The 11852-nt window shown below is 30.8% G+C and overlaps 1 protein-coding gene across 1 annotated transcript; it reads left to right on the top strand.

Annotated features, from left to right (window-relative positions):
* The first annotated feature begins 1605 nt into the window (after positions 1 to 1605).
* On the top strand, positions 1606 to 11339 carry LOC123205075 (probable NADH dehydrogenase [ubiquinone] 1 alpha subcomplex subunit 12). The gene is made up of 5 exons (XM_044621891.1): positions 1606 to 1764; positions 1962 to 1988; positions 3878 to 3969; positions 10759 to 10868; positions 10941 to 11339. The coding sequence occupies exons 1-5, from the start codon at positions 1676 to 1678 to the stop codon at positions 11097 to 11099; spliced, it is 477 nt and encodes a 158-aa protein (XP_044477826.1). The 5' UTR covers positions 1606 to 1675; the 3' UTR covers positions 11100 to 11339.
* The last annotated feature ends 513 nt before the right edge of the window (positions 11340 to 11852 follow it).

The raw sequence follows: 11852 nt of genomic DNA, 5'->3' as shown, positions 1-11852 counted from the left end.
TCTAGAAAATGGATGAACAACCTATTTCACACCCTAATTCAACTTTTATGAATTCCTTGATAATTAATTCACATCTCAACCTTTTCTAATCAATACATAATGCAAAACCAAACCTGAAAACATTACGATTAACAATTCACAAACATAATAGGCTATCCATGACACAATTGTCTATGATCTTATCTAAGCATAATACCAACATCATTACTTCAAAGTGCCAGATCACATATAAGTGATCAATCCAGTCTCTTCATTTATCATCAGTTAACCTTTATTCTAACTAATAAACCTAGGCATGTGTTAATTCTTAGCCAAACAAACATCAACCCCATCAATCAAACATGATAATCATTAATTTGCAACATCTTTTTATCTCATTATTCGACAAAGAGAAGGCCCCTAAGTTCACCATTATCAACAACTCAAAAGAGGGAAGGAGTGTTCCTACTTACCTCTATTCCAAATGCAACAAGTTACGAATGATCAACAATCTCCCTTCTTTCAACGATTGCCACTGTCTCTCTTATTGGAAAACCCTATTGAAACTACCAAAGTCAAACTTGGAAATCATTTTCAATACCATTGTCTCTTGCTGGCAAAAATGTGCGTGCGTGTTTTTTTCTTTTGGGATAAGGATCTCTAATATGCAGTAATATGTCAAATATAAACTGAATTGCTTCATCATACACAGTCATATATTATTTAATTTAAATTTCACACTAATATCACCTTATCCGACTGACATGATAATTGATACATAAATGTGACTTCTCTATACATGATTGTGTATCACTTAAAAATAATACTTTAACATTTAATTTATATTCAATTCACCATGTAACCACATACACATTCACATTCAAAATGACTAATATGCCTTTATACGTGCTTGTGGGTATTAAAGTTAGGATTTTGAACGATTTGATTAATAATGCCATCATAACATTAATTATAGATATAAAATTATATATTAAATATATTTATTTAACAACTTTAACCATAAATATTTTGTACTCAATCATATTATGAAGAGTAGCTTTATCAATAAACATATTTTCAATAAAGATATTAAGCAAGGACTTTTTAGTCAATGTGAGTGGAAATTAGATTTTTTAATAAATTAATAAAATTTGTCAATAATTTTTTAATCACAAAAGCTGGAGAGTAAAAAAAAAAAACAATGAAAGGTGTTTAGTTTAAGAGATAGAAAGATTATTTAAGTAATTTATCTTTTATTATTTACATTATTTTGTTTAGTTAGTAAATAATAAAAAATTTCAATAATTTTCTATCATTAATAGTAATGTGATAAGAAATATAAAAGATAATTTAATTATTATTTTCATTTTAGATGTTAAAAAATTATCAATATAATCTTGATTTTATTATAATTATATCATTTTTATTAATTTTTTAGAAAAAATAATTTCATTTTTAATTTATATAATAAATAACATAAAAAATATTTTTTAAATAATTAAACTTAAAAATATTTAAATAAAATAATATATTAATATTTTTTTTTTGACATTATTAATTATTTTATATTTTATTAAATATAATAATAATTTACTTTCAATAAGTTTTGAGATGATTTTCCAATTTTGGTACTAATGGTCAAACTCCTTCCAAGTGGTATAAGTGAAAAAATAACAAGGACAACATGTAGGGAGAGATGGCGACTGGAGTGAAGAGCGCTTTAAAAGCGGTCAAGGACGGGGGATTCAGCAACTTCCTGCGAGACCTCAAGGAAGTAGGTTTCTTGTAAGTATCTCTTTCTATCATTTTAAAATGATGCATCTCAAAACGCTTCAAAATCTGAAATAAAATCACATAAAACGACATCAATCTCGACGTTTTATCTATATGAATCAGATTCAGCATGAACATGTGTTTTCCCAAGTATTTTATTGTTGAAATTGTAATTAATTGCGAAATTTGTTGCCTTTTGTGTGTTTCAGGAATGTGCTTTTGGATGGAAATCTCTTGTAAGTCAAATTTATTTGCTTGTACTTGATTGGGTTTTATTGGTTGAGATGATTTATTGAATAAAGTTTTAAATTTGATGGTTTTATTGGTTGTGTTGTGGTTTTCGTGTTAATATTCTCGTGTTCTTTGCTTCTGATTCTTGGGATTTCGTCTGCCTGACATGAATGAGCATTTTTGAAGGTTATTGTTAACGCAGAATCGAGGTCTTGAACATTTTTATTTTGAATGTACTAAAAAAAAAACCCTTAAGATCATTAGACATATAAGTTTTTGCACAAGAAAAAGATGTTACATGGGTTTCAATGCGTGGCGCCTATATTTTTTTGGGCGTAAGCTTTAATGACCTCTGGTTAGCAGAGGGCTTATTGGGTAGTTTTGTAAATGTAAAAGAAAAATAAAAAGAATAAAAGATATCATAATTTCTTTTCATTGATAAATGGAGGCGGTTGAACATCCATATTTGTAACTACAAATATCCCTTTTTTTGTATTTGATACTAAAATTCTTTTCTTAGAGGATATAATGTCATAGTTATTCATTATTGGTGATGGCTAGGTATGTATTTATGTTGCAGTTTTTTTTTGTTTGAATTTTTTTGTCCAATAGCTGGAGTTTCTTATTCTTCTATTTTGTTGATACTTTAATTCTTCATATGAAATAACATTTTGTTTATGTTAACAGAATTTAAATTGATGGTAAGGCTTTGGGTTTATTCTTTGTATTTATTTTAGAGTGCACTTGTGTTTCATCAATTATGAATGGATATACCAGTTGTTTTTCCTAAATGTGGTCCATGTGCATTTCTCCTAGGTTTGATGAACTGTCAAGCCCATATCTTGGGTAATGACTTTAAATGTACAAAGCTAGTTAACAATTCAACCTTGTTTGTCTGCTCGGTTGTTCTTTCCAGAGCAATATGAATCACTCACTGCAGTTTGTTGAGCAGCAGAAAGTTCTTTTTGGTTTGGAACTTACAAAAGTATGATAAGTCAAGTAATGTCATGGGTATGGGAGAGTAATATGCTTAAGGAGAGAATTCCTTTTGGCGTGTGATAGGACTAAGCACGTTGAAGATGATATTGAATAATTTGTTTTAAACTTTTGATGTGGCAATTTGATAGAATCTGAAGTGTCAATAGGCTGTAATGGATATTACAGGAAGCTATGGAAGGACATTGGTGTTGTCTTTGTAGATGCTCCATATTTTCAACGTTGATGAGCTCACTTTGTTCTACTAGTTGTCTTGCTTGAAGTTCTGATTTATGATAAGGAAACTTGCTCTTTCTTTACCAATATGTTAGGCTGAAAATTAAGGAGAAGAAACCATTGTATTCAAGATTATTGCATGCAACTTGTCAGAGTTGCACTCCCAATCTGAACTGCACATAATTGTTTCTAATTTAGTTGAGTTTTATATTTAAATATTGATATATTTAGTCAATGGTGTTAGAAAGCCTTGGGTTTTCTCATTAAAATGTTTTTTCCTTGTTAATTTTATGACATGCATATATTTGGAATCATTGTTCTTCTCCCATCATCTATTATGTTTTAAGATTCTTCTGCATGTGCCCTTGTTCCCCTTTTTAAAAGATCCATGTTAACCTTGCCAGTTTTTGTAGAAGGGTCATTGACATTGGTGTGATGGGTGAACTCTAATGTGACAAATTTAAGGCATAGTAAATTTTTGTTATGCATCATTTGGTTGTATATTCTTGTGTCTTATTTCAATTTCATATATGCAGTTAACAAATACTATTAGTTTTTGTCCAGGTGATTATTTTTTTGATATATTTGTTTCTATGTTTTTTTTTCTCAATATTACTATTTTGCATCTTTCATCAGACATTATCTTTGGTATGGCTAGTTACATTCTGCTTGATTAATTCAGGAAAACCAAAATCCATAACATAGGGGCAACACTTGTTGGAGTAGATAAATTTGGTAATAAGTATTATGAGAAGTATGGAGACACTCAACATGGTTAGTGTTTCTTTTTCCTTTCTCTTTGATGCGTTATGCCATACTCTAACTCGCACTTTTAATTGAAAATTTAAGAAACTTTAGTTCATTTGAATGTATGATTATACCATTTGTCTTTATTTTGTGCATTGCTATTGATTTTTAAATCATGCAACAATATTCATTTTACTATATGAAAGAGATCTACTACTAGAAAAAGACTTGCATTTAAGCATCATATCAATTGTTGTCAAATTGAATATTGGGAGAAAAAGAAAATTTGAGAGGTTTTCTATTTTCGATTAACATATTACTTTCTTTTTAAAAACAAGGGGTGCTTAAACCTCTTTAGTAGAAAATGTGTTTAGCTAGAATGTTTCAAGAAATAGCTTTCAAATAAAATGCTAAATTTAGTTCAAAATATGAAAACAATCAAGAGTTGTCTTTATTGTATGTGGGCTTATATCCAAATTATATTTTAGGCTTCGAAAGTTGTAACTAGATCATGAACTAAATGTCATCTTAATTTTTCTTATGGGTTTTATTTTTCTTTTTATGACAAAGTTGTTATAAAAGAGCATTAGAATGCACAAACCTTTTTCTATTGAAATCATCCAAATAATAGAATTGTAATCTTTTGAAATCCTAAATGAATATGGGTATATGTGACTTAGAAACATAGCTTAATTAGTAGTATTGCAAAGTTTGCCCTATTTATGGACCCTTTATTTTTTTCCTTTTTGGGATAATTTTATTAAATCCATAGTTGTTTCCTAAAATAATATTTGAAGATACTAAAACCCCAATCAGATATAACTAAACTAAGGGAATAGTAAAAAATTAATTGTTGTTGAAAGTGGCCAAGTCAATTGTGTAGTTAAAATAAACCTTAACCAATGATGCGAGGACATGTGGCAATACTATAAACACAATCTAATACACATAAGACCAAACCTTTTTCTTAATAGAAAGAGGGTCATTCTCTTGAGAGGAGTTATCATAATGTTTTCCTTCTTAGAAACTCCTCTGACTATACTATAACAGTTGTTTGAGGAGGGTCTCCTTCTTTTAGGGTCAACGTAATCATGCAACAGATAGAGGAACCATTTCCAAGAACAATTGTTTTGTGATTCATAGACATATTGATGTTGGAAAAGTCAGATAAGTGTGTCAAAGTTATCTTAGAGCTTTATTTTGTTTTGACTAGTTTTAGACTTATTTTGTTTTGGGCTTTATTTTCTTTTTTTCATTCTAATTCTTTCTCCCTTTTCAATTCTTGTGGAGTTCTCCCTTTTCTCCTCGATTATATCCTTTTAATATCTTTATTTCTATATCTTCTTAATTTATGTACTGATGGGACATTAACCAATTATCTAAGAAAACAACCAAAGCCTTCAAAATAAAATTGATTTTATTGATAGAACAATGTTATGTGTACACACTTTTGATACATAGATGAGGTGTCATTATGTGATTGAGTGTTATTTTATCTTTAAGTTAAAATCATCTAATCATATAATGACACATAGTTTGTGTACCAAAAGTGTGTACATATAATTTTATTGTTATTAATAAAGAGGATTATAATAGGATAAACCTACAATTGAGGAGTCGGGACCTTTCAATTTGTTCATTTGAGACATTGAAAACTCCCTAATCAGCCTTAAGGCTCCCCACAATCAAGGGTTGCTCAATACCTCAATTTTTTTCTTTCTCACCGTAACTACCCTTTTTATATTTCACCACCCCCTAGAATTGGGACATTTACACTTAAAGCCTTAGGTCTTAATAGTATGTGTCTCTTTGAGAATCATCTTGCCCTCAAGGCGGGAAAATTAGCTTTTTTTTTTTTCTTATAATTTTTATATTGTATTTGTTTCTTATATTAATTTTTTTGTTGGATTTTTTTTATTTTTTCCGAATATAATGTCTTTTTATATTTTTTTGGATAATATAAATCATAAAATTGAAAAAATATGCAAATTGTAAATTTGCTTTGACCCAAGAGAGATAGGATCAAAATTTCCAATTAATTATATTCTCTTATGGCCTTACGGACTTTGCCTCCATTCACTTCATCCACTCTCTCTCACCTTGATCTCCTGTCACATCAACGAACAATCAGTGGTCACTTTCATTTCCATCCAATCATGAATAAGCCCCACTTTATTCTCTCCTCCTTTTGATCATTGTCCCAACTTCTCCCAATACCAATTCCATTTTAGTGGCCCAAATTTATCCAACCTCACATTACTTTCCCAAAAAGATAATATAATTTGTTCACAATATATTATCCTTTTGTTTCTTTATCTTCACTTCCCTCGTATGCTTTTAGTTTACGACTTGATTTCCACCAAGCCCTAACTCACCATTTTCTAACCATCTTCCCTAATTTCGGGTACTTCTCAACATTGGATCATTTTGCCTTGATTTAGCTTCCACCATCACCTTTCCTTGCCAATTTCACTATTCCTAGTCATCGTCCTGACTTTTTGTTTTCTAGCGATGAATCAACTTCCTACTCAAAATTTTGACCGTTGATTTATCTTCCCTGATACATCCTATAATTGATTGCACCATTTCCATCATCTACATGTTGCGCCCAAGTGCTGCCATGATTCTCTGCATATGTGTTGTTGATTCGCACCTTTCTAGCAATTATTGGTCTCCTTCTTGGCTAATTTGAGTTCCCTTGTCTCTCACCTTTTTGATCTAGTCCTCCTTTGCTTGATCCAAGCTTTGTCGTGAATTTTTGTTTTCCAACAAGCTTTTTTGGTGATGGTTATATCTGTTGGAGTCACTTTCTCTCTTGTTGGGTCTCACTGCTTTGATATCATTAGATAGGGAACCAACTAATTGTTTCCACCAAAACAATCAAAAACAACAAAATAAAATTGATTTTATTGATAAAAGGGATTACAATAGGATAAATATTAATTCAAGTCAGATCATAGTTGTTAAAGGCAAAAAACGCTTAAAAGCAATGAAGGGTCCTATCATTGAGTGAAGTGAAAATAGTGTGGCAGAGGCGTTGCCTTTGGACCAAAAGCAATTAGAAAAAATAAAATTAATGTAGACTAATCACTCAAATACCAAAGCATAAAATCATAGATGAAGTCTCAAAACTACAAATAGATGTTTATAATAAAACATAAAAGAATAATAAAATTCTTCAATCCATATAAAATTTTATTAAACATATATTTTAAACTTAATCTAAGTCTTCATCTTTATAATCAAAGGTCGCATATTCTTTCTCATCATCAAAATTTTCATCTCCTATTTCAGACATCTCTTTATCAAAACATTCTTATTCATCGGATGACTTGTATTCTAAGACCTTTTTTATCTTTAGACATCAACTTAGGGTTAATGGCAATCATACAGACCATTCATGACCTTAGTATCTACTTCCATTCTATAAGGGTTTGTGTAATAAAATTTGGGATTCAAGTAATATCCTGTTGCGTGCAATGGGCGATGAAGCTAACAATCCCATCTACAATCAGTCATCTCAAAAACATGCTCATACTTATGTTTTTCACCTTCTTTAAAAGATTTCACAATTGTTTTTTTAGCCCTTTCCATAGCCTCATATACGTGTCCCATTGCAGGTTGTCTTTCACCATCAACTAAACGCAACACTCCAACTAGAGGACCAAATAGCTTCAAAATGTAAGGGATATTATTCTATTGTAGACTGGATGACCAATGTTGTAGCTCTTTTTCCATCCGATTTCTTCGCCTATCTATTGTGTGTACACTCCTTTGATGTAAACATCTTCCTCAAATTATTCTTTTGTTGATATATGCATTGCAATGTAAAAAATGTTGTTGCAAATCTTGTAATAGTTGGCCTAAGTAACTCTTTCTTTCCCATGAATCGCCTTATCATGTTCACTGCACCAAGCCGATTATAAATATATCCATTAAGAGCAATAACTTTTTTCATAGTTTTTGTAATAATAGACAATTTTCTAATATCCTCCAGTATTAGATCAATACAATATGTCGTACAAGGTGTGAAATACAAATGATTTCTCTTAGCTTATGACAATTTTCTTGAAAAACAAATAAGATATTTAGATAACATGTAAATTTCAAGACATGAAAATGGAAAAAATAAATATAAGTTCAAAATTTTAACTCTTGCCAACTAATATATTGTTTGATGTACTGTTAGCTACAAATTGAACTACATGTTGTACACCAATCTTCTCCACCATCTGATCAAACAATTCAAACAATTTTTCCCCTGTTTTTGCATATGCAGAAGCATCAATAGACTCAATGAAGACTGATCTGCTAGGGGAGTTCACTAAAAAAATTTATTGGAGTCCTATGAGTGGGGGTGTTCAAAACCAGATAATTGAATTGGTTTGAAGGATTTGTGAACCAAACTGAATTTCCGGTCCAAAGAAAATTGTGAATTGAAACTGAACCAATTTTATATAAAAGCCGGTTGCTAACCAAACCGATTTGAAGAGGCTTGAGGACATGGCTATTTTGAAAAGCCGGGAAATGTTGGGATTTCTTAATTTTAGGGATTTAAATCCTAATGTTGGGATTTCTTAATTTTAAGCATTTAAATCCTAATGTTGGGATTTCTTAATTTTAAGAATTTAAATCCTAATTTGATTTTGCTTCATTATAGCAAATATATTATATTATCTTAATTATTATATTTTCTTTATTAGAATATCTTAGTTGATTAAGGATTATAAATTTTATATATATGTAATGCCTTTGGCCTATTTTCTCAAGTAATAAGAATATAATTGAAAGCCTTTAGCCAATTTGGAAGTCGAGCCTTTTGAAGTGATCAAATTGGAGATTGATCTCCTCGAAGTCATCAAATCTTTATTTTTCTTTTCAATTCTTAAAACACTAGGGTTTTATCATCGAAAATGTTGAAGGACAAGATCAAATAATAGAAGAGAGTTATCAAGGTGTCTAACTCGGGCTAGAATATAACCAACCAAATTCACCAATTCAAATTATGTCATTTGTCCAAACTTAATCTGCAACCTAAACACTCATAATCCTAGCCCAAACCTAACTTGTTATATCATCTCAAACTAATGCCAACCAAACCAAACCCTTTACAACTAAAACCAAACCCAATCAGTAGACTTGATTCAAAACCTAATTGGGTTAGCCCAAAGACAGTTTTCTAGGATTCATTGCTCCTTAGCCTTGAGGATAAGGTTCTTTGAAGAGGCGGAATGTTAGGATTTCTTAATTGTAGGAATTTGAATCCAAATATTAGGATTTCTTAACTGTGGGAATTTGAATCCAAATTTGATTCATCCTCATTATAGCATGAGTATTATATCATGAATATTATATTTTCTTTTATTTCCTTTATTAGTATTTCAGGTTGATAAACAATTAGAAATTATATACATATGTAATGCCCTTTGGCTATTTTTGAAGCAATAACAATATAATTCAAAGCTTTTGGCCAATTTGAAGGTCGATCCCTGCAAAGTGATCAAATTCCTATCTTTTCAAGAAACCCTTTGGAGAGAAAGCTTTTGTGTTAGAGAAAATATTGGAGTGCAATTTTATCAAATGAGAAACTTTTATAATTTGGGATAAAACTGCCTTTATATATTTTTTCATAATTTGCTCAAGTCCTCAAATTTCCTTTTATTTTACTTTTAATCCTCCCTTTAAAATTAATTCAATTTCCTCTTTTAACTAGCCCCTTTAACTTTTCTCTTCGTTTTCTTTAACAATCCTCACTATTAAATTTCTTAACTTACAATTACCCCCACAAAGTCATTTATAACTTTGACTTTGAAAGAGAAAGGACTAAAGTACTTTTGGTACATACTTGTGGGGGTTACAGGTAAATAATAGTTACCTAAATAGTAAATAGTAAATATTTACTGATTGGGTCCATGCTATTGCAAACTATCAATGAACATAATGTGTTATTTGCATATGATACAATAGCTAATAAGATTGCTCCACCCTGTGGACCTTTCAAAGTAGCAGTGTTGCAGTAAGGTAATTGCTAAAAGATACAGAATGCTAACATGTAGTTTTTCCTTTTGTGACAAACAAATTTTTTTAATTAAGGGTTTTTTTTAATTTTTTATTTCTTAATTTGCAATCTTTTAGACATGTTAAACTAGTATCATGCTCTGTATTTTGTCAAATCAAATGTTGATGGCTGTTAGTTAGTGCTTTAGTGCGTATGTTTGAGATTCAGTGTCTTCTAAGGAATTAACTATCTTTTTATTGATATTCTTACTTTTTTTTGGGGGAAATGTTGGAATTAAAGAACAATTCTATCTCCCAAGGAGGCTTCAGTGTATTTAACTTCTCCATCTTCTTATGTCTTCAGACAATCTGTTGAAGCACCTATTTTTGGTCTATCAACTTGCTGAATTTTCAAATGAACTTTTTATTTGAAGAATAACAAATGTTGTCTTGTTTGATGATTTAATAATAAAGTTGTATCTCTGTCTTCAATGTAAGCTTCGCAATGCATTAGTATGGACCTTTCTTTCAATCTTATTCTGCAGAAAACCTATGGAGTGGTTCAGCATATATACAGACCGACCTAAGTGGTGTCCTGAAATATCTTGTTTTTCATATTAGATAATTTTGTAATCCTTCCCTGAGGTTTGACCAATATATAAGAGGATACGAAATTTCGTATATTAAATCATGTGTGAAATATGTAGGGAAAGTTACTACACTCCTTAGGAGCCATGCTGAGCATATTTAAGGTTGTTATCACCTGTATATGCATGTTGCATTCTGTGCAGCTTCTAACATGCTCACACTTTTCTCCAGGAAGACACAGGTGGATTGAATATGTTGAAAAGAATCGCTACAATGCATCTCAGGTGCCACCAGAATGGCACGGTTGGCTCCACCACATAACTGATCACACAGGAGACGAGGCAAGTCCTGGTTCAACTTATTTTTATAATACCATAAAGCTTAAATTTGTGATGAAATTGCATTTCTTTCAGCTTCTGATGCTGAAACCAAAGAGATATGGTGTTGAGCACCGGGAAAACTTATCCGGAGAGGGGGAGGAGTATATTTACCATTCCAAGGGACATGCCCTCAACCCTGGGCAGAGAGACTGGTCCAGGTACCAATCCTGGCAACCCACCAAGACCCAGTAATTCGTCGCTGATTTTCTATACATGCAAATGCTGGATTTTTACTTCTCATTTCCTTGAATAATAATAAATCTTGTACTTGTTTGAAACAGTAGAGATTTTGCATATTTTTACCACAACTAAGCGGTGGCCTACCAACTTCATATCCTAATTGTTGGGATGCACTTTCAAGTATCTTCAAGTGATATTATCATATTTCTTTTTTTATCTTCAACACTTCAATAAGAATCAAGAACTTTTTCCCGGGTTTTCTTTTCTAAGCTTTTAGTCACCTTATTTTTGCTTGCAATATTCAATCCATGGTGGGTGAACTAATAATAGAATGTGTTATACACATGAACAAGTTTAGCTATAGGCCTTGAAATTTGATTTATATATTGTAGATTGGTATATGTTTCAAATAAGGTCTTCACAATTCCTCATTGCCTTGAAAGTGATTTCAATTTGATTGAAAGAGAATGAGAAATCTCTTATAATATAGATTGGTATGTGTTTGCAGAATGATTTTAGTAGCATAAATCAAACATCAGGTGTGTTGATGCTATTTTTCCTTAATAATTGATGTACGCAATTTAAACCTTTGCATAAGATAGATTACGACAATAATGATTAAAGTATGAAAAGATTTGGGTAAGTTTGTTATAGGTGTATAGAAATTAGTATGAAGATGAGTGAAGACAAAATAAAGAAAGAGATATGACATCAGAGTTTTTATGTGGTTTTGCCTAATGAATGACATGTCTATATCCTTCTTGT

The sequence above is a fragment of the Mangifera indica genome, unplaced genomic scaffold (assembly GCF_011075055.1).
Source record: "Mangifera indica cultivar Alphonso unplaced genomic scaffold, CATAS_Mindica_2.1 Un_0001, whole genome shotgun sequence".
In the NCBI taxonomy this organism is placed as follows: Eukaryota; Viridiplantae; Streptophyta; class Magnoliopsida; order Sapindales; family Anacardiaceae; genus Mangifera; species Mangifera indica.
Note: the sequence above shows the minus strand (reverse complement) of the source record. Positions and strands in the feature narration are given on the sequence as shown.

What these genes read in the sequence shown, in the direction of transcription:
- LOC123205075 (XM_044621891.1), top strand. Translation starts at nt 1,676, where the DNA reads ATGGCGACTGGAGTGAAGAGCGCTTTAAAAGCGGTCAAGGACGGGGGA. An exon ending in CTCAAGGAAGTAGGTTTCTT is followed by an intron (nt 1,765 to 1,961) that starts GTAAGTATCTCT and finishes TGTGTGTTTCAG; the next exon opens with GAATGTGCTTTTGGATGGAA. An exon ending in GTATGGAGACACTCAACATG is followed by an intron (nt 3,970 to 10,758) that starts GTTAGTGTTTCT and finishes ACTTTTCTCCAG; the next exon opens with GAAGACACAGGTGGATTGAA.